The 23974-nt window shown below is 38.9% G+C and overlaps 2 protein-coding genes across 6 annotated transcripts; both read left to right on the forward strand.

Moving 5' to 3' along the window:
- The first annotated feature begins 1511 nt into the window (after positions 1-1511).
- znf281b (zinc finger protein 281b) lies at positions 1512-11690 on the forward strand. 2 transcript variants are annotated; one of them, XM_032502443.1, is made up of 7 exons: positions 1512-1672; positions 3666-4193; positions 4416-4529; positions 4652-4775; positions 5790-5882; positions 7117-7235; positions 7622-11690. In XM_032502443.1, exons 2-7 carry the CDS (start codon positions 3738-3740, stop codon positions 9242-9244), a joined length of 2529 nt encoding a protein of 842 aa, XP_032358334.1. In that variant the 5' UTR covers positions 1512-1672; positions 3666-3737; the 3' UTR covers positions 9245-11690. The 2 variants fall into 2 exon arrangements, with proteins under 2 accessions (XP_032358334.1, XP_032358335.1); XM_032502444.1 differs by having other exon boundaries at positions 1513-1672; positions 5799-5882.
- A 5827-nt stretch (positions 11691-17517) lies between these two features.
- On the forward strand, positions 17518-20230 carry LOC116671335 (mucin-13). Of its 4 annotated transcripts, none has more exons than XM_032502553.1 (6): positions 17518-17657; positions 17815-17860; positions 18058-18095; positions 19037-19124; positions 19343-19611; positions 19815-20071. In XM_032502553.1, the coding sequence occupies exons 1-6, from the start codon at positions 17648-17650 to the stop codon at positions 19823-19825; spliced, it is 462 nt and encodes a 153-aa protein (XP_032358444.1). In that variant the 5' UTR covers positions 17518-17647; the 3' UTR covers positions 19826-20071. The 4 variants fall into 4 exon arrangements, with proteins under 4 accessions (XP_032358444.1, XP_032358447.1, XP_032358446.1 ...); XM_032502556.1 differs by having other exon boundaries at positions 19469-19611; positions 19815-20068; XM_032502555.1 differs by having other exon boundaries at positions 19469-20230.
- The last annotated feature ends 3744 nt before the right edge of the window (positions 20231-23974 follow it).

Here is a 23974-nt window from a genome sequence, read left to right on the forward strand (position 1 = left end):
CCAAGCCGCAAATGTAGTGCCTCAACATTTAAGAAGGAAGGACACTCTTGTCATGGTGAATCAATCACACACACACACACACACACACACACACACACACACACAAAGAGAAAATGTTCTATTCAATCGAAGGAATGGAACAGTAAGGGGGCAAAAATTGGGCATGTGTGAAGACAATATAAACAAAAATAATGAAGGTCTTAAAATCAGTTTATTTTGACAGAGGGACATTATACAATACAGGGACATAACATAAGGTCATAATGAAAGGCTCGCCTTAATCAACAATATCTGCACTGAAGATAATTCTCTGATGAAGTTTGTAATTAATGAGATTATCGAAAATCTGTTAATAGGAAAGTTGGGTATTGTGCTCCAGGGCTGTTGTCTGCTTTGCTCAATTGGTAATCCAGTGCTGTAGTTTTGTGTAGGGATATACCGATCTGATACATGAATTGGCTTTAACACTGACTTTGCTAAGGCAACTGCTAAATGTGACCGATTCATATTACATGCAGTTTATTCATCCTTCATGTCATCATACAATTCCGTGTTTTAACTACCATTCAGTCACGGCAGGCCACTAACTCAAAATTTAGGGCCCCTGGCTTCATGTTACCTGAGCTGATAAATATGAGAGCACTGGTATCAGATTAGTAATATGTATCAGTAGATACCTTGAGTATGAAGATATGAGTGAAAATTTGGATCAGTGCATAATTTTGTGTGTATGTGAATCACATTTGTGCTAGCCTCAATAGGATCTGAGCAGAGCATATCTGTGTTGCCCCAAAAATGTCTTAACATTTTATAAAGAAAATATACAGTTTGTGGCAGGGTGATTTTTTTTGTGCTAAATTTCATTTCATTTTATTTAGGATCCCATCAGAGGTTATTCTTCATGGGGCCCTATTGGACACGCCATCAAAATCAAAATCAAATTCCAACACACCATAACACCAACTCTAATGTACAAAACCAGAAACACAAAACTATATTAAATAAATAAACACAGAAAAAATGCAAAAATAAATATATGTTGCTAAGTAGCCAATACCTTGTATGTCATTAAAATACATTGTAGCCTATGTTAACATAACCTAACCCAATGATTAAAGTTTAAAGTGGGATGATAGAATACCTAATTACCAGGCCTAACAATTTGGCATTATAAAAATCAATCTTAAATTGTAAAACGAGGAGGGAGTTGGAGATGCTGGTTAAGGAGAAATGTTAAGGAATTGTTTCTTGTGTCCTGATCGTAGCCTTTAGCCTAATGTATGGTCCTGATTTACATATAACGTTAAAGACAAAGAGTTGCACAACGCCAGGTCTCTCTACATTACAGAAGTATCTGTTCATGTTAATGGGTCCAGGGGGTTTACATTACTATAGCGCACAGCTGTATCCACATGGATGTTTTATATTATGATACTATTATAAGACCACTGAGTTTGTCCACTGAGTCTCTCTCAAACCCAAACCTCAGCAGACTTCGCCTGTCGCCTCGTCTCCTCTCACGACCCGTCCGCTACACCCACAATTCCCCGCGCCAGGACAAGATGGACGAAAGTAGCGACCGCCGGAGCACAGTATTTTGGCAATAAAACCCTAAAGTGACGAACACAGAGATAATATAGGCAAGTTTGAAACCTACTGCGGTCATGTGTTGGTGAGTGGGAAGCTAAATAGATTTTAACTTGTGGGGTGTACTTTGGTTTTGTCGAGATTTACGCGACGGAATTGTCTGGCTCGGGGAGATGCACTGAGACCCAGCATCATTGTTTCTGTTGCATGGGCCGTAATGCGGGGTTTCAGTGGGGCAGCTAGCAGCTAACTAGCTAGCTCATGGCAGCTTGATTGTTATAAACACAGCTGCCTTAAAGCGCAGTTTTATTAACCTCGGTCCCTGGATCTGAAGGGCACATGTACCGCAGTCGCCGAGGAATATTTTGCTAACCGAATGTACTGGTAAGCGTTATGCAGTTGTAATTACAGCTGCAATTAGGTAACAATAAATAGAGCGCCAGACAGATTTGATTTCACGAGCGTCATCAAAGCTTGGGAATTGGAGAATGAGCAATTTATGCCGCTGACCTTACTTTAAATCAAACTTGCTGTTTAATTTCTCCGTATCACTGCGATTTTTCTGTGAGTGATTAGTGCCATTTCGTTTTAGGCTGCTTCCCCTCATAGAATTGCATTTTAAATAGCCAATATATTCGAATTGCATCAAATCATGGATCCTGTTTAGTGTTAGCCAGCTTGATAGCAACACTAGGTAACGTTACCATGCTAAACATTAGCTACATTGACCACAACGGATTATATTAGACATGTATTGAGTAAATATGCGGCGTATTTGAAGCCACTTAACTTTAAGTGTTGTTTTGAGTTTATTTTAATGGTGGATATTGGCTTGTAATGCGTCCTAGCCTATTGTTTTGATTGACGACGTAAAGGTGCGTTGATTGTCTCATTGTGGCTAATCGGCTAGCTTGCTTGCTATGCTAACTAGCTAGCTAACTATTATGCATCACAAAAGCTCATCCGCTTTCTGTTGAATTCCGTGTCGCGTAGCCAAATGGTCGGCTGGTCTAGACTAAACAATACATTCTCACTCTAGTTTTATGTGCTCGTTTCAATACACGTAAAGGTACCACTTAGCAGCCGACTGCCTAATTTGACTGAAATGTCTAGATGTAGTTGACCTAAATATCGTTTGTTTTAGGCATGTGTAGTGAACCGAGTAATTTGCCAGTATTGCAACCATTGCCATCAGCTTTTTCATTCATGTTGGTTTATTAGCCAAAGATGGCAAGCGGCGCAGTCCAGCATGCATAAAGGTGTGAAAACAATAGGGATGTCTGTACAAACACTATCAACCTACTGCACATATTTGATTTTGGCTACAGTCCAAGACACATGTGGTGCTGAGTGCTGCAAGCAGAACAAAATGGGTTGAGGATTGAATATGTCAGAGGCAATTTTGGATTAATTTCCCTTCTTTTATTGAACATAACCCTGGAGTACAGAGCTTCCCAATTTTTACTTTGCAGTCACTTCATCACAGATCATTGATATTATTCATCCTAAATGTGTCTTTTGGGGTCTTTTAACCACATTTTCTATTTTATCTATTTTACTAATAACTTCGCAGACATTTACTCAATTCATTTATCTTCTATTAGACTCTCTTGAATAAATGTCATAGACAATTGAGTTTCTTTCATGATGACTGCCCTCATTTCATTTTATTTCTCTGATGAATGTGTCAATATGCGCTGCTGTATTTCAAAAGGTCTCCCAAAATCAGGTGTTTATCTAAATTTAGAAGTTACTGGTGATGAGTTTTTTTCGTCAGTGTGAATAAAAGTATGTTTTCAACATATTTTTTCCTTTAGGTAAAACCTAATAAATCAAATTAAGTAAGGAATGGGCGACTGAGAGGAAATTCAGAGAACATTGTAGTGCATGCAGTACACACCGGGAAGGCTATAGCAGTTACTAAATTTACTTTACTGGCAAGACATAGAAGTGAAATGTTAAACTAAACACTTGGGCTGCAACAAAAATGTGACAATTCAATACTTTGAATTGTGTGTTTATTAATGTCTGAAATCTTCAATACTTAACATGACAATTTTATCTACCCTCTCCTCCAGGATATTCTTCTCCTGCATTCCGCTTTAGATTTATTGCCCTCCTTCTTCCCTGCACAAAGCAAAACCACCACTATGAGTATTATCCAAGACAAATTAGGCAATGAGTTTTTGCGCAACGGTGGTATGGATCCCAATTTTGCACCAGGTATGCTTATGTTCAGCCACCTGCCGCCCGTCACCAGCTTTACACGGCTGGCGTCCCAGTCCGTTATGGGCGAGCTTCCTCAGGAGATGATCCTGAAGAAAGAACGTGATTCGCCCCCGGAACACCATGGCGCCACTGCTGTGAACACCGGGGGCTTCCTCCAAAGCATGGGCATTAAGCAGGAGCGACTAAGCGAGCTGGATTACCGTATGCCCCTCTATGGTGGGGGTGGAGGAGTAGGGGTGAACTGTGCTGGAGGGGTCCCGGGGAAGAGTGGTACTGACATGCCGGACATGTCTTTCGGCAACCACCACCACCAAAATCACCAGAACATGCTCCTGCATGACCTCAGCCTCAGCAACGTTCGTTCTCTTGGTGAACCGGTGAGAAAGGGTTGTTTTTGTTCTAAATCTTGTTTAGAATATAATATTTAGTTGAACTTGACATATTCATTTGCCAGACTGCCCTGTTTGTGTTTAGTTCGCCCCTTACTGCTTAAGCAGAAATTGTGATGTACAGGCTTTTATTTGTAGACCTTTGTTTCCTCTTGCAGTAACGGTTTCTGCCTCTATTTGTGGTAAACTTACCTTGCCGTTTGACTTTAGATGCATGGAAGACCAGTTAAAGAGCCAAAAGATTCCTCAGGTAGAAGAGGGCGGAGGAGCAATGGGGATGGACAGGGAGGCAAAGCACGAAGAAAACGCAACGATGCTGCAAAGGTTAATAAAGAAAAAAATATCTACACATGGAAAAAAAGGCAATTAGCCTTTCAATTTGTTTGAGCTGCGCTAACATGATGGGTAGAAGTCAACAATATCTTACTTGTACTCTCTCCTTTTAGGCCATGATGTTGGATGCAGATGGAGTCTGCTTGTCTCCCAACTCAAAACCACATATCTGTGAGCACTGTAATGCTGCCTTCCGCAGCTCCTACCACTTGCGCAGACATGTGCTCATTCACACAGGTGAGAGACATTCGCTGCTTGTCAGTGCTTTACTTTTCTCTAGACTGAGTATTTTTCTAGAATTTATACATTTAAAGTGTCTATATTCAAATATTTAACAACTATGTCCACTACTCCCTTCACAAAATGCACCATTTCTGAATAGATATGCTATGTTGAAAAAAGTGATGCACACAGGATATGTTAGTTCAGAAGCAGGACAGATACAGCTACAGAAGGCAGTCTGTTCTCTCCACCAAGTTCAAGTTGTGTCAAGACTGTAAAGTGCCAAGTTATAGTAAAAGTATGATTAAGGTCCCTGTTGTAATTTGTATATATACATTATATAATATACATCCCTAGATTCATTTGCATGAAATCTGGTATTATAATATATTACCAAGGTTGCCCAAAAAACACAAATTTCCATTAATAAACGCAGCCCTCTCAGAACCCCTTAGACATTAAATTACGCGCTTCACTGAGCTCCCATCTCACTAATTTCCCCTTCACCATGAGTGCTTGGGGCCTTACTTGAAACCAGACATTGCTAAAGCCAGGGATGACTCAATGATTACTCATGTATTTCTAGACCTCATAGTCATTCTCTTTGCTGGAAATGCCTCCCTTGGCACTTGGATGTTGAACTTATAAATGATTTAAAGTAAAACTAGATTTTTCTTTTTTAGATCTCAGTTTCCTTATTCTTCTGAGTGTTACTGTAGCTGACAAATGGTCTCTGCAGTTTACAGAGTATTTGTATGTCAGAATTTAGACGTGGGAAATGGTGTTCTGTAAAGGGGCCCTGCACCATTCTAAATACACAATGCAATACAGTCAGTTTCTTAAGCATATTTATTGTTAGTGTTAGACTGTTTAGCACGTGACTCTAATGCATTTTATTTTGTATTCATGCACCAGGTGTTTGATAAAATGACACAGGTTCATGTGTCATTGTGACCATATGGTTAACGCAGTTATTCGACAGGCTGAGAGTTAATTAATTAATGTGGTGAGCGGATTGTTGTACTCTTGATCGCACAGGTGAGAGGCCTTTCCGCTGCAGTCAGTGTAACATGAGTTTCATCCAGAAGTATCTCCTCCAGCGGCACGAGAAGATCCACAGTGGTGAGTTTCTGCATCTGGATATGTAGTGATCTGAAGTGTTTTGGAATGACTGCGTCTATGCTTAAAGTATTCCGGCACCGTGCCGGAACTCCGGCGCGCGGCCGTGAGGAAAAATAAATAAATACATACATTTTGGAACTTGCATGCGGTTTTATATTTTCAAGTCAATTGATTTCACCTACCAATTATATCAGAGGAACACAGTTCTAACGCAGAGCTTAAAGTACTCGGGCCTGGTGCCGGATTTCTGGGATATGACTATTTTCAAAAAATAAATAAATAAAAAAGTCCACATAGGATTTGTTTTTGATGCACTAGGTTTAACCAATCCTTGAAATTCCACCTACCAGTGAAAGGAGTTTTAGCCAATCAGATGCAAAGTAGGGCGGGTCCTTGCTGAAAAGCGAGAGTGCAGTGTGTGTGGTCTCCATGGTAACGTGGCTAAAAAATATAGATACAGTTTTAGTTGAGAAAGGAGTTAAAAACAAATGGAGCTGGGCATGAATAGAGGACAAGAGGAAAAGGGTGGAGACAGGAAGCCATTTAGCACTCGGTGCCTCAAATTGAGCACCCGGCTGCAGCGTATGTTCGAGGAGGATACTCACCGTACGGCGGCAGTGGTAAGAATGTGCTTGCTAGTCATTAGATGATAGTCATAAAGCTTTGTTTCGTGCACTCTGTCATACGATTACGTTATTCCATCGACGGCTACCGCTGTTCCTTCGCTGACCGACCGTGTTTGTGATAACAATGCGTGTGTGCACGTTCATAGCGGAACACAATATGTCATTAACGATGGCCACTGTGTAAAAGTCTGTAGTCCAAACTGCCTTGACAAAGCTGTCTGTTTGGAATCAGCATGGCCGTTATTTAAACATAACGGCCTTGGCCCAGAGTTTAGACGTCTAGCTAAATGAAAAGCTAAACGAAGCAAAGTTATTAAGAAATGTACATGAAGCAACTAATGTCACCATGGACAAATTAAGAATGTACCAATTTGCTTTTTTGATGATGACCGGGCCAATGTAACAACACAACATCTAGAAAGAAATTATTCAATGATATTATTGCAATATGAAAATCCAAATTGCCCCCCCCCCCCCCCCCCCCCCAAAAAAGTTTCAGGATTTTGTTTTTTATTTTAAAGCACTGCTGCGTTCACATGTCACCAACATCAGTTTATATAAACCTTGCTATTGTGACACAAGGCCTAACACTGTAATGTCTTTTGCAGGAGAGAAGCCTTTTAGCTGTGACCAGTGTAACATGCGTTTTATCCAGAAGTACCATATGGAGCGACACAAGAGGACACACAGTGGCGAGAAGCCATACCGCTGCGATACCTGCCAGCAAGTAGGTTATATCTAGTCTGTTTGCTAAGTAGCTTACCACTGTTTTGTCTTCTACTTTAATGTGTTTTGAATTTGGCTTTGTATATATACTTTTTGAAATGGCCTTTATTGAACAGTGTGAATAAGTAACATGCATTATTATCATTAGCATGCAAGCAATTCAAAATGTTGTCTTTCTGTACTTAAATCCCTTATAAAGCCATTCAGTGTCAGAAGATTTCAGGGAACTTAATGTTTTCTCATTAAGTTCAATGGTACCATTGCGGTATATTTTCTGTTCATAAGAAATTAATAATATATAGGATTTAGAACTGCTTCCTTCCATTTAGTGGAAACTAAGCTTATACTCCTCTTTTCTTCATCCATTTTCTTTCTGTCTACTTTTAGTTTTTCTCAAGAACAGACCGGTTATTGAAGCACAAACGAACTTGTGGAGAAGCCATAAAGAAGGGCCTGGACCCAAGCATGCTGGAACTCAGCGAAGCGGAACTAGGCCAGGGCAGCTATTCACTCACTCAGGGAAACTCTACCACCTCGGGGCGCAAGAGGGCCAAGTCCAAAAACGGTGATGGCGGTGAGCGCAAGAAGAAGAAGAATGCTTCTGCATCAGCAGCCTCGTCCTCTGGGGGAATTGTCCGTGAACTGGGCCTGCAGGACTTCAGCATGGAGCACCCCTCGGGCTCTGGCCCCTCCATCCAGGGACGTACTCCCAAATTGGTCTTTAAAAAAGCTGGCCGCAAAGGCCTGGACAAGGGCCTCCTCTCTCTGGAAGACAGTGCTGACGGACAAAAACGGTTGGGCCACAAGCCTGGCTCTATGGATCATGTGGAGGTTTCCGACCTTGATAACATGGGTCTACTCCAGGGAGCCGGGGGAAACAAGCAGGGGCCCACCACCAGCAGCAACTACGATGATGCAATGCAGTTTGTTAAGAAGCGGCGCTACCTCCATGCTGTTCACAATGACTATGGAGCCGGCTCATTGCACATTGCATCCCAGGGCAATAGTGTCATCCAGGGCTCCCTGGGGCCTGAACCCACGCTGGCCATGCTGGACTCCTCTCCTTTGGAACTAAAGCACGACAAGTCGGGCATTCCTGATGAGGTACTGCAAAGCCTTTTAGACCATTATAGCCATAAGCCAGAGGGGACGCACCACCATGATGTGACTTTCGACCTGTCAGACCACCCACACCACGTAGACCTCCAGCCAGCAGCCCCCGTAACACCTGAGCTGGAGGACGACTCTCCCAACGGTGGTGACAAGACAGCAGTGATGAGCGAGTACTCGAAGTTTCTCCTGCAGGCCCTTGAGCGCACCAGCCATAGTGGACCCTTCCCTAGCCTTGGCCCAACGGGGCCTTTCCCACTCCTGTCCAGCAGCTCCAGTCCTACGGGGCCCTTGTTCTCAGACAAACACGTGTACACCACATCCCCAATGGATTGTGGCTACCCACCTGCTGTCTCCTCCCCCCTGCCCATCGTCGCCCCTTCATCAAACTCCTCCTCATCCTCTTCCAAGTCCCACTATGGCATGCTCGTCGGCTCCCCCTCCCAGGCAGGCTACCACATCAGCTTGGAACCCACTAGCCACCAGCAGCTGACTCCATCTCAGGAGCTAACTGAGCAGTTGGAGAAGCAGCACTCCCCTGGCACCTTCAACCTACCTCCCCAGGACTTGACTCTCTCAGCAGAGGGCTCCAAGGGGCAGCAGCCCAAGGCCGGAGGGAGTGCTGCAACCGCCAACGGCTCCAACTACCCAGATCTGTCCCCGCTGAACCCCCCTAAAGAAACCACGTATCAGATCGAGAACTTCGCCCAGGCCTTTGGTTCCCAGTTCAAGTCAGGGCGGGGGACCCCTCTGAGCTATGGCAGTGATCCTGGGACAGAGGTCGACCACCGAATACGGACTCCAGTGTCAGAATTCTCAGGGTATACCAGTTTGTTAGCTGACGTCAGTGAGCCAGTGAGTACAGGATCAAAAACCCAGACAAGCCAAAGTTTCAGATAAGGGTCAAACGAGGTGAATCCAGCAGGGGGCTGTTCTGTTACTGTCCATACAGTCCCTATACCCATCCTAATTTTGTTCTTGTAGCAAAGTTTTGTTTTTTTATACACTGCCATTAAATGTTAATACAAAAATGACCAGGGAGGGTCTATCATGGCCTCAAATGCAATTTTTTTTAATCTTCTAATTATGTGTTTCGTCGCTTCCTTTTTTTTTATTTTTTTTTTTTAAGTAGTGATTTTGATATGAACGTACCGTAGATTTAAATGTAATTTAAAACATTTAGAGGGTAGCTATAAACTTGCTTGATTTCTTTTTCTGAACTCTTGTGTTTTACCAATCATCATCCCATTGTAAAGTAACAATGAATAATGTTGATAAGTTCAATAATAACAATTGTGGCAGGGAAAGGCCCAGAATTCAAATGGCAAAAAAAGTATATATTGTCTGTTACAAAAAACGTATTAACTCAGGAAAAAAGGCAAAATTGTGTAATAAGACTTTGTATAATGAGATGCAATTAGCACAGTTTTTACAGGTGTACTTTGAGACTACAAAGCTTTGATTTACTGTTGTTGTTTTTTTTTAACTCGTCAGAACAACAAATTACAATACATGATCATGTTTGGTTTCGACTGCATGTAGCTTTGTTGAGATTATGGTACTGTTGTGTCAATTGTGAAGACATCACATTTCTTTTGAGAGCCACATGTACACGAGGTAGTATGAATTGTAGTGGAGTTCAGCCCACAGCATGTTCTGAAGTGAAGAGGATGTTAGAACATAACTGGCTGTTCTGTAACCATGCACTCCTCGGGTTGTGGCCAGTAGAACACACGCAGCTTAGACAAAGTTCGACCTATTGCTGTTCTGGCTGTCTCAGAAAGCAATGAACATGAATTTGTGATCTTTTTATCACGCTGTTGCTAAAGTGATTGAGTTATTTTAAACAAGTCACCACTTTTCTACTCCACTCCACGCTGTTCCTTTTTGTGTCAATGGAATCAAACAAGCACTTTTTTAAACAAATCATCATTGGAAACAGCAACAACAACCCATTCAATTTGCAATGTGATATGATGATTATTATTATTTTTAAGAGGAGAAAACTGTGAACAAGGGAGGGAGGGAGGGAGGGAGGAATGGGGGGGGGGGTTTGATAGAGGTTGACTAGGCATGAACATGGGCATCTAAATGTATTTTGTTGCTTTTAGAAGAAGCCGGGAGGGGGTATTTTTTTTCTTTGTTGGGCGATGTAAAAAGATGATTTGCCATAATTTTGTAATACAATATTCTGAGAGTACCTCTTTGTATTTAAGTGTTTGGAGAGACAGGCTGACATGCTGGAACCCTTATATTTTTGAACCCATGAGTATGTTGGATACATACCCAAACCCTTTAATTTATTCTCCACCAGCCACGACACAACTCAGTAGCTGATATTTTTGGCAAGTAATCACCACTCAATCCTACTACTCGTGATTATTTTTTTTTTTACCCCACTGTTGTAGTGATTGCAAGAAACTGCTTCAATAATACAGCTAAGAAACAGAAAAGTTATCACCTCTCCCCCAAAATCCAGCCCTGCACTCACAAGAATGAACAATGGCCTTCTTTGTCTTCCGTGGCTAAAGCCATTCTAACCCGGCAGCCAGGGTTGATATTTAATTTAGTTGATTTCCTGTGAGACAACCCCCCCCCCTCCCCTTTCCCTATGTCTGTGAGCTCCACAGCCAAGAGACTTTGAAGCTGCTCAGATCACAGGGAACAAAGACTGACTGACCAGCCACCTCACTCAAAACACACACTATGCTTTTAAAGGAGAGAGAGAGTGGGTGAGAGACTGCGATTAAAAACAAAACAAAAAAAAGACATGACGATTGACCTAAATATACCTCATATCACTAAAGCGTAAGAAAGCAGGGACACGCGTTTCATGTATGTAGTGGAAATATTTGTAGTATAGGTTTCGATATATTGTATAATCATTTAACACTGCCTGTGTTTACAATTCTAGAGCAAATGACCCGTCTAAATGCAAATGTATTTTTGTTTTCTGTAAAAACATCCACGCCAAGCAGTGTTGCATTCTAGATGCCTCATAGAACATTAATTCTTCTCATGTTATATCCCTTATTTTTGTTACTTGCCATAATGTGTTTTGATATGATCTCTAGAAGGATATTGTTTACAAAAATGTACAAAAACACTAAAAATGTGTGTTCTCAATTTTTTTTTGAGTTTTTCTCCAGTATGCATGATAAAGACATTTTTTTGTATGGCTTTTTTTCTGACTGTCACCTCAATACCAAATTTTGTAGCAGAAGCCTCCCCATTCCTTTGTCTTATATGTTCTAGACCCCTTGTGATATGATTTCCCAGGCTGTACCTGTTATTGAGATGATGAACGGATTAGAGAAGCCAATAAAAACTTTTTGTTACAAAAAAGTACACAGTGGGATTTTTGTCAAATATTAAACCAGGTATTGTATATTAGAAATTGACTTATATTAGGTCTACTACACTATTATGCCGCTGCTATTTATTTGCATATCAAGAATGGCTCTTATTTAGCCTTTATTTTATATTTTCTTTAATATCAGAATATGTGCCATCCCAATTTTGTTAAATGTAAAATGACAATGCAAGTTTCTTATCTTACATTACCCTGAAAAATTGTTTACATTGTTTTGGTAATAATAGCTATATAATTATAGAACTATAAATATAATTTTAATACATCAGGAATGGTTACTCAGTTCCATTTTATTTATATAGCGCCAAATCACAACAACAGTTATCTCACAGCGCTTTTTTATAAAAGAGCAGGTCTAGACCGTGCTCTGTGATGGTATTTACAGAAACCCAACAATTCCCATCAAGAGCAAGCACTAGGCGACAGAGGCAAGGAAACACTTCCTTTTAAGAGGCTGAAACCTCGAGCAGAACCATATCTCAGGGTGAACTTACAGTATAATTGGTTTGAAGAAATCTTCCCTTCCTTCTGCCCCTGCCTTGTTTGATTTTGGAAGCTTGATTTCAGAATCGAGTATGTGACCTCAAGTGATGACTGACACTGCCACTTTTTACCAAGCTGGTGTCACTATCCCTCCCTCCCCCTCAAGAACTTCATGTTCAACTGCAATCACGACCGTCATTCTCAGGAGCAGCAGGTTGGGTGGGGTTTGGGATGACCACAGTTAGCAAGAGGACCCAGAGGCAGTTATTCCTCTGTGGTCACACCTCTATTGACTCAAGGCAACATGTTCATAAAACCTGCAGGTGAAAAATGTAGCTGGAGAATTGTACTAGATGTCTGAATTTGCACGAATGAAGATTTTACCTGCTCTGAAATAAACTATAGAGGTGAACATCATGTAAAAAAAAAATAAGTTGATAATAAGCAGAACCCCAGTTCAAAAATGTTGTTTTTTGAGAAATTATCTTTTAAAACTTAAAGATTGTGAGGGAAAAAATGAATAGTGAAATCCGTTCCTTTTTTTATCAAAGCAATGTGATTTCTGGTAAATCGTAACATAAAAATAAGACCGCAAAAGATCAAAACACCTACTCAAAAGATATACTTACACGAATGTAGGCTACATGTATATACAAGTGTTGAATAAAAATGTACAATCTAAATACATAGTATACGAAATATGTATAATATTCATTATGAAGTAACCAGTGTGCAGGTAGATGTGTACCCTGTAAAGCCAAAACCCTGTTGTATACAATCTGATACATGTTCTCTGCCCCTGGTGGACTGTCCACACGCTGCAGGCAGTAGAGGCCAGAATACAAAATCAAAAATGGCTGCCCTCATTTACCATTCCTACGTAATACGTAACGCATTCACCGAGCTGCCGATGTTTTGTATGGAAATCTTTGCTAATTTTGAAGACGTTACGGTAAGAATAACATCTATATTGTTACCAATACTTTAAATATTTGTAGTTTATTTTAAGTAAAATCGTGTTAAAATGTGATATTGTTACTGCAGGTAGCCTACTTTGAGGGACCTTTTTTATTCATTTTTATATATTTCTTTTAAGCTAGCGCCACGCTAACGTTAGTGGTAGGCCTATGTTGTTAAAGTAGACGATCTGAAGAATCCATGGTAGCAACCATGCCATGGCAGCTATGGCTTCCTCCATGCTAATTATGGTGAGGGGGAAACTAGCAGGGTCATTTTCAAAGGGGCCCATGACCTCTCACCTCAAGATATCTAAATGAAAATGGGAAAATGGTTCTGTGGGTAGGCCTACCAACCCACGACTACTCTTTACAGACATGCCCACTATGCTAATCCCTGATCCCATGCTGTTTGGGGCAAAAACTATGCATCTCTTTGCATGCAGCACACATTTGTTATATTCGCCCATTCTAAAATGGTGTATTTAAGTATTTCAGCATATTGGGGTCCCTAAACAGGCTTTGAGTTGCATAAATTGGGTATGACAGAAAAACTGAGACTTTTGTGGATTTAACGAGCCCACTGTATAATGTTTGATGTTGTTAGTCCATAGTAGCCATTTTATTGTATTGAGACCACTTTCTCTAACTTGTGTCCATGTATAAAATTACCTTGTGTGACCTCTAGGTTAATCACAGCTAAAACAGCTAAATGAAACTTTACTACCACAAATAAGAGACTTATGGCTTACTTATTTTCGTAGACAGGAAAAAAGTACAGTAAAGGATGCACTTCGAGTATTTATGGATGGCAATTCAATGGACATGGAGCAGTTAGTGGAAGATGATATAGAACAGACGCCTAATGCAATTTATGTCTTTGCTTTCAAAAAATGAAAAGCGACCAATTAATTATCATAAAAGCCTGAAGTACAAATATGATACAAAAATATATAATGTATGAAACAAAAAATAATAATAATTTTGTGAAGAGGTCCAAAAATACTTAAATTACAAAAAAAAAAAAAAATATATATATATATATATATATATATATATATATATATAAATATTAATATTCTGGCCATGTTTTGATACTAAAAGCTTTACAATGTTGTTGTTTTGACCTTAATTAGCATAGCCAACACCCATGGACACTGGTGTTTGAACTACTTCGCCTTTAAACATACCTGTTTTGATCTTTAGGCAATTTGAGCCATTTTTCCACTGACGCCCATGATGATGCTGAAATGGTGCAAGACTTTAGTCGTGTTAATGCAACAGGGTTCAAGGTCAACTTGGGGATAATATTTTATGGGTCCTGATTTGTTGTTAGCTTAGATCTCAATGAAATTTAAAATAAAAATAAAATAATACTTTAGACTTACTTACTACATTCTTAAGGTGATGTTTAAAACAAACTTTGACTTTTCAAATGTTCCAACTTTCATGTTGAGGTCTTGTCAACCTTATTGCAACTCAAATTGACTGGCAATTTTTCTCCTTCCTGTTCATTAAAGCCCCTATACGTAACTTATGAAGTCTGAGGCTTAGATATACAAAAATGTGCTATTTACTTAAAGAAGCTGAAACATGAATATTAAAGCAAGTAAACATACATTATTTGTTATTACACTTAACTAGAGTTAGTAATTTTGTTTTTTATTGTCGTACAAATCCTCCCATTTTGTTAGATATGTTTTCAGCTATGGAGAAAAGTTCAGACAGAAATCATGTACATTACATCACTTGATGCATGTGTGATGTGTTTGCTATTGCACAATGATGAAAACATATATCAGTAAACTCTCCTATGCTTTAAAGCTTTTTCCATTTAAAAAAAAAACTGGTATTCAGTAATTCTGTAAAATATTTAGTGCAAACAGTGACAACGCTATATTTTGACAAACTGACAGAGACAGATCTATGTCGTGGAAGATAAATAATCAGATAAATGGCTTGGTAGACATGGAAAGTGGGGACACCAAATCTTCTTTTCTGGGTGTGAAATGTACTTTGGCACACAGTGCTTCCCTCAGGGAAGTGGCCAATGGTCAAAACTGCCAGTGAAGGACACCTGAGCCCTAAAGCCTCGTTCACTCATAGCCCACTCTGGCTTTCTTACTTTTGGTGAAGTTTTGTCAGCAAGATATTTTCCAGTGGCTCAAGAATTCCTCCTTTGGCTAGTTGTGGCCTGTCTTGGTAAGTAGGTAGCAGGTCCAACTTCTACATAATTCATGCTGCTGTATTGTAATGCTGTATATAATTCTATCACAGCATATCCTTTCAACATTATATGCTGACTGACTGTGGCTTTTAATAATTTGAGGGAGTTAAGGCTACAACTTTATTATGAAGAAGGTTGAAATTATAAAACGGTCATTCTTGTTTTATTTATTTTTTTACAACTGATGAATCAATAGCTTTTAACCCATACTATCTCATAGATGATCTCACCAAATCTGGGGAAACCTGTTAAATTGATTGTTTTGATAGAGTTGATTTTCCATGTCATCTAATTTGTTTGGCATTTCAAAATTAGCTGTTAAACACTTTGTTAATAGTCAGGTTATCATTTATTAACTGCTACATTGTGCTGTTTAACCACAACAGTCTCAGGGGTTGCATTCTCACCTACGCAACCTCCAACAACAGCAGCAACAACTGTAGAGCCTACAACTACCACAGCAGGTCTGACTTCTTCAACTGTAAAGCCTTCAACATCAGCAGGTGCGACTTCTACAACTGTAGATTCTACACCAACAGCAGGATCAACTTCTACAGCTGTAGAGACTACAACAGCATGTGTGACTTCTATAACTAAAGCTTTCAACAACAGCAGGTCCAAATTCTACAATTTTAGAGCCTTCAGTAACAACAGCAGGTCCAATTTCTACAACTGTAGAGCCTACTAAAACAACAACAGCAGGTCCGACTTCTTCAATTTCAGAGCCTACAGCAACAGCAGGTCCAACTTCTACAACTTTAGAGCCTACAAAAACAGCAGGTCTGACTTCTACAACTGTAGAGCCCACAACAACAACACCAGTTCCTACAACTACAAAGCTTCCAGGTAATTTCCTGTGTTTCCAAGATTTTATTGTTTTAGATGCTCACATGATGCTGTGAACACATAGAGAGTGTGTGTGTGTGTGTGTGTGTGTGTGTGTGTGTGTGTGTGTGTGTGTGTGTGTGTGTGTGTGTGTGTGTGTGTGTGTGTGTGTGTGTGTGTGTTTTTTATTTGGTGCTTTTTAAGACCCTTGTGATAGAAACCCATGTGGCGATGGGAGCACCTGTGTGCCTTGTTTCCCTCAAAACTTTGCATGCTTGTGCTTGGCTGGTGAGAACTACAATTATGACAGCAGAAGATGTGAGAGTGGTGAGTATTTGATTGCATACCAACACTGTGATTACTCAATGAGAAAGTGACTTAAACAATTATAATACAAAAGTCTAGTGGTACTTTACCTGTGGGATGTAGGAGGACCATGTTAAACGAGAAGTGTTACATTAGTTTATTATTTGTAATTCGCTCAGATTGATTGAAGTCTGGTAACTGTTGGTCAAAATGATTTGCACCTTTTAGAAGACCATTGACACTTCAGTCATTTCAGGAAATAATTTAAGCTACAATTCAACATGTCAGGCAATAATAAAAAAAATCAATACATCGGTAAATATGTATCTAGATCCATTAGATGGTTAGCTTAGCTTAGCAAAAAATTGGAAGCAAGGGGAAAAGGCTAGCCTGGTTTTGTACAAAGGAAACAAAATGTATCTACCAGCACCTCCTACATTAACAAGTTCTATTTTGTTTGTTAAATCCTTAAAACAAGTGTTAGAACAACTAATTGTGGGTTTACATGTCTATATCTTACAGTCCTGTCTTTACCTTAAGGTTGCAAGGAAAGCAGAGAAGATTTTATTTTAGCCGTCCTAAGCCTCCTCTTAATGCTAATCTGACCATCTTTAATTTATTGGACAGACACAAGTGGGTTTATCTTCTCATCTAACTCGGCAATAATGTGAAAAAGCATATTTCCCACATAGTTGAACTATTATTAGATTGTGTATGTAGTGTGTGTATGTATATACTGATGACCAATGGGCCTAACTCATGTAAAAATCGGATTACAGGTATGTATACATAGGCCTTCAGTCATTGCACACATAGTGATCTCTGTACAGTATACAGAGTATCATTACAGATTATTATTCAGCCATTGAGTAATAATGTCTTACTTATAAGGGTATTTCTCAACTTATGTCAGCATAGAACATTTTAGACCACAGTTCACATTATGTAGTTTTTTTTTTTTGCACCACTGTATTTATTTGAATTTGGTGTACGGACCCTTATCTTATTTGTTTCCTTCATTTAAAGGTACAGACCTATGTGATAAGAAGAGCAGTACAACGTGCAAATGGGCAGATGGATTGTCTACCTGCACCTGTTTGAACAATTACATTAAAACAAACTTCACTACCAAAATGTGCATTGGTAAGGGCCTTTATTGAGTGTAAAAGACATAACGTGTGTGTGTGTGTGTGTGTGTGTGTGTGTGTGTGTGTGTGTGTGTGTGTGGTTTGTTGTGGTGTGTGTTATAATGAAATTTCTTTATCTAAAATCCCTGAACTTTTACTTATTACATTTGCAGCTTGTCCCAGCGGTCAAAAAGCTGAGGGTTCTGAAAAATGTGTCAAGTGAGTTGTTCTGAAAATGTAAAAAAAGTTTTCTATCCAATTATATACCTAATTATATTCCAACAACATTTAATACAAATCATAGTGAGAGGGGAAAAGCAGAGAGCCACTGTAAATATGACCTTTGTCTGTAGAGAGCATGGATATAAATGAAATCATATGAAATTATAAAATGAACCATTCTTCTTGTCTTTCAGTTGTCCATTTGGTTATTCTGGTTTTACCTGCAAAGAATGTGAGTATACAGCATGTGTTTGACAGCAAAGGCAAAGCATCAACTACAAAATTGCATAATGACAATATATAAAAAAAAAAACACACACATAAGAAATCACTATTTGATAATAATGATACTGCATAGTTGACAAAACATAAAAAAAAATGATTTGGGATCTTGTAAATTAACCGTTAATCTACATTTTTTTAAATCATTTAATACCATGAGTTAAGCAGGTAAAAACTATACTCCTAGGAAAGTGGCTGCATGTGTTCAAAACAATGCACACAAAATTGTGGCTGTGTGACAAGTCCACATCTGTCCACGGACGCAAAAAAGTTTGTCTGCGCGTCAAGGACTGGTGTACTGGGACTCAGTTTTCTGCTTGTCGGTTAGCGTTTAATGATCAGTCAACAAAGGCCGCCTGTAAGTCAGGAAACAAAACCTAAATTGGCATTCCTACAATTGATTGACACAAATCTTTTCCATTGCAGTAAAATTACTTCCCCAAGTCATGTTCATATGCAACTTTGGGCAAATGGAATGTATGTTCTGGGGAAATAAAATCCTGCTGAAACATTTCAACACATTAGTGTGATGAAGAAGGTGTTGGTTAGGATCTGCAGATTTTGTATAGGCTACATGATTCCCATGCTAATAGAGGGCAAGGAATTTGTATTGTAAGGCTTTTACTTATTTTAAAATGGTGACTAAATTGCAGGCCATTTATTAGATTTTGTGCAGCTCCTTCTGAAGCCACAAAAAACTATAACTTTTCAAATGAGAACTGTAAACCGACTTTGATGTGTGAAATCAGTGGAGCTCTTTATTGCTATGACTTTCCTTCGCCTGGATTGTGCCTGTAACACTGCAGATTTTGTTTCATAGGAAAGTTGTTATTAAATTAATTTCAATAGCGTGGCCTTGTTATTGATGTCCTTTTCATTGGGTTTTGTTAGCATGGAAGCTGGTGCTGGTAATTGTTGGCTCTGTGCTCGGGGGACTGCTGCTCATCACACTCATTCTTCTGCCTATAGTGGCACGCAAGTGAGTTTCTCATCTATTCACTCACCCCCTTCTAGTCATTCATTACTGCCTTTGCCATGTTTCTCTCTAACTTACGCTTGCCTTCTCTTAGTTTTTGACACATATTTTGCCATTAATTTCAGTCTTAGAAAATGTGCAAATAGAATTAAGACTATAATGCAGAAATTCAGATTCAGTTACAGTAGATAGTAATTTGTAATTTTGTTTTATTTTGTTAGATATTCAAAGAGCTCCATTATAAACAAAAATACAGACATTGGGAAGTCTTACATTAGCCACCCTCCTGCCAATAAACCATTGGTTAACGGTAGCTTAATCAACAGCCAGGCAACCTCTGTTAACAGGCAAGCCAATGGCCTGAAAGATTTTGCCAATGCTGGGGTGCCCAGGATCCCACGGGCCACAACCACCAGCTGGAACAGCGGGACCAACCTGGAGATGACTCCAAACACCAGCCGTGAACGTGATCCCTATGTGGAGGAACCGGGTGAGTATAAGTTTGTGTGTTTGATGTACAAAGAAAGAGAGCAGTAAGGGCAAATTAAAGAAGTACAAAATATAAAAGAGTTTTAGTTCATGGAACAGAAAGAAAGTAGAATGTTAGTAGAAAATATTCAGCAGAGGAAGAGAAGTTAAAATCTGGCATAAGCTTGGTTTTCTTCTCATGAAGAAATTCTCTTTTCACTGTAGTGTTTCCCTGATGACCATGATGAAATGAACCCGTATGCTCAGAGTCAACCCCAGAGCAGTTTCTATGCTCAGAATCGACCTCAGATCAACCCAAATGCTCAGAACCAAGGCAACAGCAACTCTAACTACATACATGACAATGGAAGAAGGTTTAATCAATGCACAAAGATTCATCCGGCAGTTACATTTCCCTTCCAAGTCCACAAATTGTTGGTCCAACAACAGGTAACATATGTTAGAACTCACTTTCTCATTAAACTGTTACAGTCACTTTACCTCATATACTTACTTACTGTTTATACAAACTGTTAACACCTCTCTCTATATATTTATTTATTTATTCTCTGCTGCATATATGTTAACTACATACCTGCTTACATTTAAATAACATTAATTTCATTCATTTATTATCAATGTTTACATTTTAGCCCTATAATTAAAGTGTCCTATCATGTCTTAGATTTTTATTTAGTTTCTCTTTGTTTGCGAGAGCCCTAGATCCAAGATTTACATTGTCAAATACGGCTTCTTGTAATTGATGTGCAGTGTGCACATGACAATAAATAACTTGAAACAGGTTTTAAATTTTAGAAACACTAAACATTCTTGAATATCATAATCAAATTGATATTGTTATATATTATATTTATATTTTAAGAGTATTGGATTTTTTGTTTCCGCTTCAGTTTGACCATTTGTTTGTTGGTTAGTCTGTCAGCAGGATTATAGAAAAACTATTGGCCTTATTTTTGTGTAACGTAGACTGGAAGGGTGTAGCATGGCCAAGGAAGAACCCATTCAATTTTGGAGTGGATCATAATCACAGGGTGTACACTGAAATTATTTTTCACTTTCATTAACATTGCGAGATAGGGCCTTTGTGGTGCATTCATTGGATGTCAGAATAATTGTAAAAATGATTTCTCTGACTGGGAAAATATACACTGCATTAACGTTGTGAGATAGGGCATGTCTTGCCGGAGAATGTCCTTCTAGTCAAAACATGTTAAAACAGTCTAGGATTTTAACCAATACATGCTTTTACTAACTGAAACCACAATCTTTTTCTAAACTTAACTAAGTCATTTTTGTGCCTAAACCTAACTAAACTGCGGCCGTTTCACAACATTTATGGCATGTTCAAAACACACAAGTGCAGCAGAAGAGGTTTTGTGTTTTCAAGTGATGTGTTTAATCTATTTTTGTGTCTCTTTTGTTGATAACATCAGTAAACTTGCCAACGGAAGTGTAACCAAACCTGCCGGTGGGGGCTGCTGTTTTAACGTTACATGACCCTGTCTTGAAGGACAAGTTGCCCATCAGCATGTGTAAACAGATTAAGTAAAAAAGAAACACTTCAAGTTCTGCACTTAAAATGTTACTTTGATAAAAATATACAAGTATGAACAGCAATGTGTACTTGAGCATCAAAGGTAAAAGTACAAATAGTGAGGAAGCTTTGTACCTTTCTGTATATTAGGCCTGCTGCATTCATCTACCCCTTAGTATTTATTTTACAGTACATGTTAATTCGGTACATTACCTTGCACTGTTAGGTTATAATTATGTTTTGTACCTTAAATCAGAATCTTCTTACTAACAACTAGGTGTTAAATGAATGTTGTGTAGTAAAAACTCAATTTGCCTCTAAAATATAGTGAAGCAGAAGTGTAAAGTAGCATTAAAATGAGATACTCAAGTTAATTACAATTACCTCAAAATTGAACATAAGTAGACTACAGTACTTGAGTAATTGTAATTGGTTATAGTACTATAATACTGACAAAATATTAAGTGGCCTCCTTAATAGGTGTTAACAACAAGACTCTTGTTTTCAGACTGGTGACCTTGATGGCTTTGAAAAATCTGTTTTGTAGACAATGAAGAAATGCCTTAGTGTTGCACTGTTCATGGCCATTGGCTCTTTGTCTTTTGTATAAAAAATAAATCAGTAGCTTCAACCCTTTTTTACTGTTTGAATACATTTTTCAGTAGCAAACTGTGCTCTCTCTTTACTTACTCTATGTGTCTTAGAATAAACCTGGGGTACATAAAAAAACTGCCACTTAGATGACCGAAGCTGGTAACTACCGGGGGTAAGATATAAAAACATATAATACCAATACAGTTAAAGGCAGTTTGAATCTCCTCCACTGCCTGTATTATGGAGGGAGCATGAGTATAAATGACAGTGTCTTCAGCATAGAGGTGTGTTTTAACTTGAATGTCCTTAACCAAATCATTTATAACAAGAAGAGCACCAAGCTATATCTCCTTAATAATAATGTTTCCTTTATTAGTCCCACAAGTGGAAATTTACATTTACTGTACAGCCAGCGAGGAGTTCATGGCCTGCTTTAGTCTTCTAAATCCTAGGACCCACCAATTATTTTTTTAACCATCTGCTCACTGACAACATCCATGGCTCTTGCCAGCAGCAAAGTTTCATAACAGTCTCTGTTAAAACTGCCCCTCCCGTGGAACTTGTGTTGTCTGGCGGGATCCCAATCCAGTCCCCTGTGCCCTATTTTGCAATGTTAATCATGAAAGCAAGAAACAATTTGTGTGTCCACCCAGTGATTCGGATCTGTTACAAAATGTAATGAGTTCTTCTCATGCTTTATCCTTTTCATGGTTTTATGAAAATCCTGTTGACGCACAGACACTGAGCCAAAAAAATATAACCTCTTTGGTGCAGATAAAATAATAATAAAAACAAAATGGGTCCCAAACTTGAACCCTGGGGGACACCTTTAGTTATCTCAAGAAAAGTGTCCTACTTCATCGACACACTGAGTTTGAGCTACAAAATAATTTCTGGACCATTTTACAGCATTAGGACCAAACCCACCATGTCTACGTTTGTTCAGCAGCAACAGTGACTCCACAAATAAGTATATAATAATATTTTTCCAAGGCACAATAAGATCATTTGTCACAACCATTGCAGCAGTAATGGTACTGTGGCCAGATTGGAAACCAGATTGTAAATCGGTGATATTATTATCAAGTAGAAACTGTTTTACTGTAACTGTAAATTTTATATTTTTCCTGGAATTCAAGGATCTTTGCCAGGACTGAGACTTTGGAAATTGCACAGATACTGTAGAAAGAGTAGAAAGAACAGATAATCTTTTTCCAGTAAATATTGATGTGGGGGAAAAAAAGACAATCAGGCGTCAAACGTAACTAAGTACATGTACATATTTTAAGTACTGTACATTAGTACAATGTTGAGGTACTTGTACTGTACTTGAGTATTTCCATTTCTGCTAGAGGCAAATATTGTACTTTATACTCTACTACATTTATTTAATAGACTGGTATCAATGTCCCTCCCTCACCCTCAAGAACATTATGTTCAGCTCAAATCACGTCATCATTGTCAGGAACAGCAGGTTGGGTGGGGTTTAGGATGGCCATAACTGTAAGTGACTTTGGACTTACGGTTAGCAAGAGGACCCAGTTGCAGTAATTGCTCTGTGGTCGCACCTCTGTTGACTCACGGCAACATGTTCATAAAATCTGATGGTGAAAAATGTAGCTGGAGAATTGTACTAGATGTCTTAATTTGCGGGAATGAAAAATGTACCTGCTCTGAAATAAATTGTTACGGTGAACATCATGTAAAAAAAATGTGATAAGTGAAATTTCAAAACTTTTAAATTCCCTTATAGAGAAATTAACACTTGTTAAAGGATTTATGAGGAAAAAATTAATAGTGAACTCCTTTTTGTGCAGCAAAGCAGTGTGAATTATGAAAGAAATGCGGTCTTAACATAGTATTGGATATGATTTTTTATTATGTTGATTGTTGGGTGAAAAGTAAAGACTATCATTGGAATTATAGCAGGTTCTATTTCTGTGTGTTGAAGACATTCGTTGGCATTTGAAAAAATGTATGAACAGTTTGCCAGATTGGACTTAGTGTATGTACCAGAAAATGGGGAAAATACCGGAACTTTCTGGAGGGCTCCTAAAGGATTTGTGTTGTGGAGAGATTTGTGATGGACTTATGGTGTTCTCATTTATACATATGTTTATTTGTTTTTGTGTCTATTTCATTACAACAGGGGGGGGGGAGTTTTGTTCATGTTGTGAGCTGTATGTTTTATATTGTGTGTGTGTGTGTGTGTGTGTGTGTGTGTGTGTGTGTGTGT

The sequence above is a fragment of the Etheostoma spectabile genome, chromosome 21 (genome assembly GCF_008692095.1).
Source record: "Etheostoma spectabile isolate EspeVRDwgs_2016 chromosome 21, UIUC_Espe_1.0, whole genome shotgun sequence".
Classification (NCBI taxonomy): domain Eukaryota; kingdom Metazoa; phylum Chordata; class Actinopteri; order Perciformes; family Percidae; genus Etheostoma; species Etheostoma spectabile.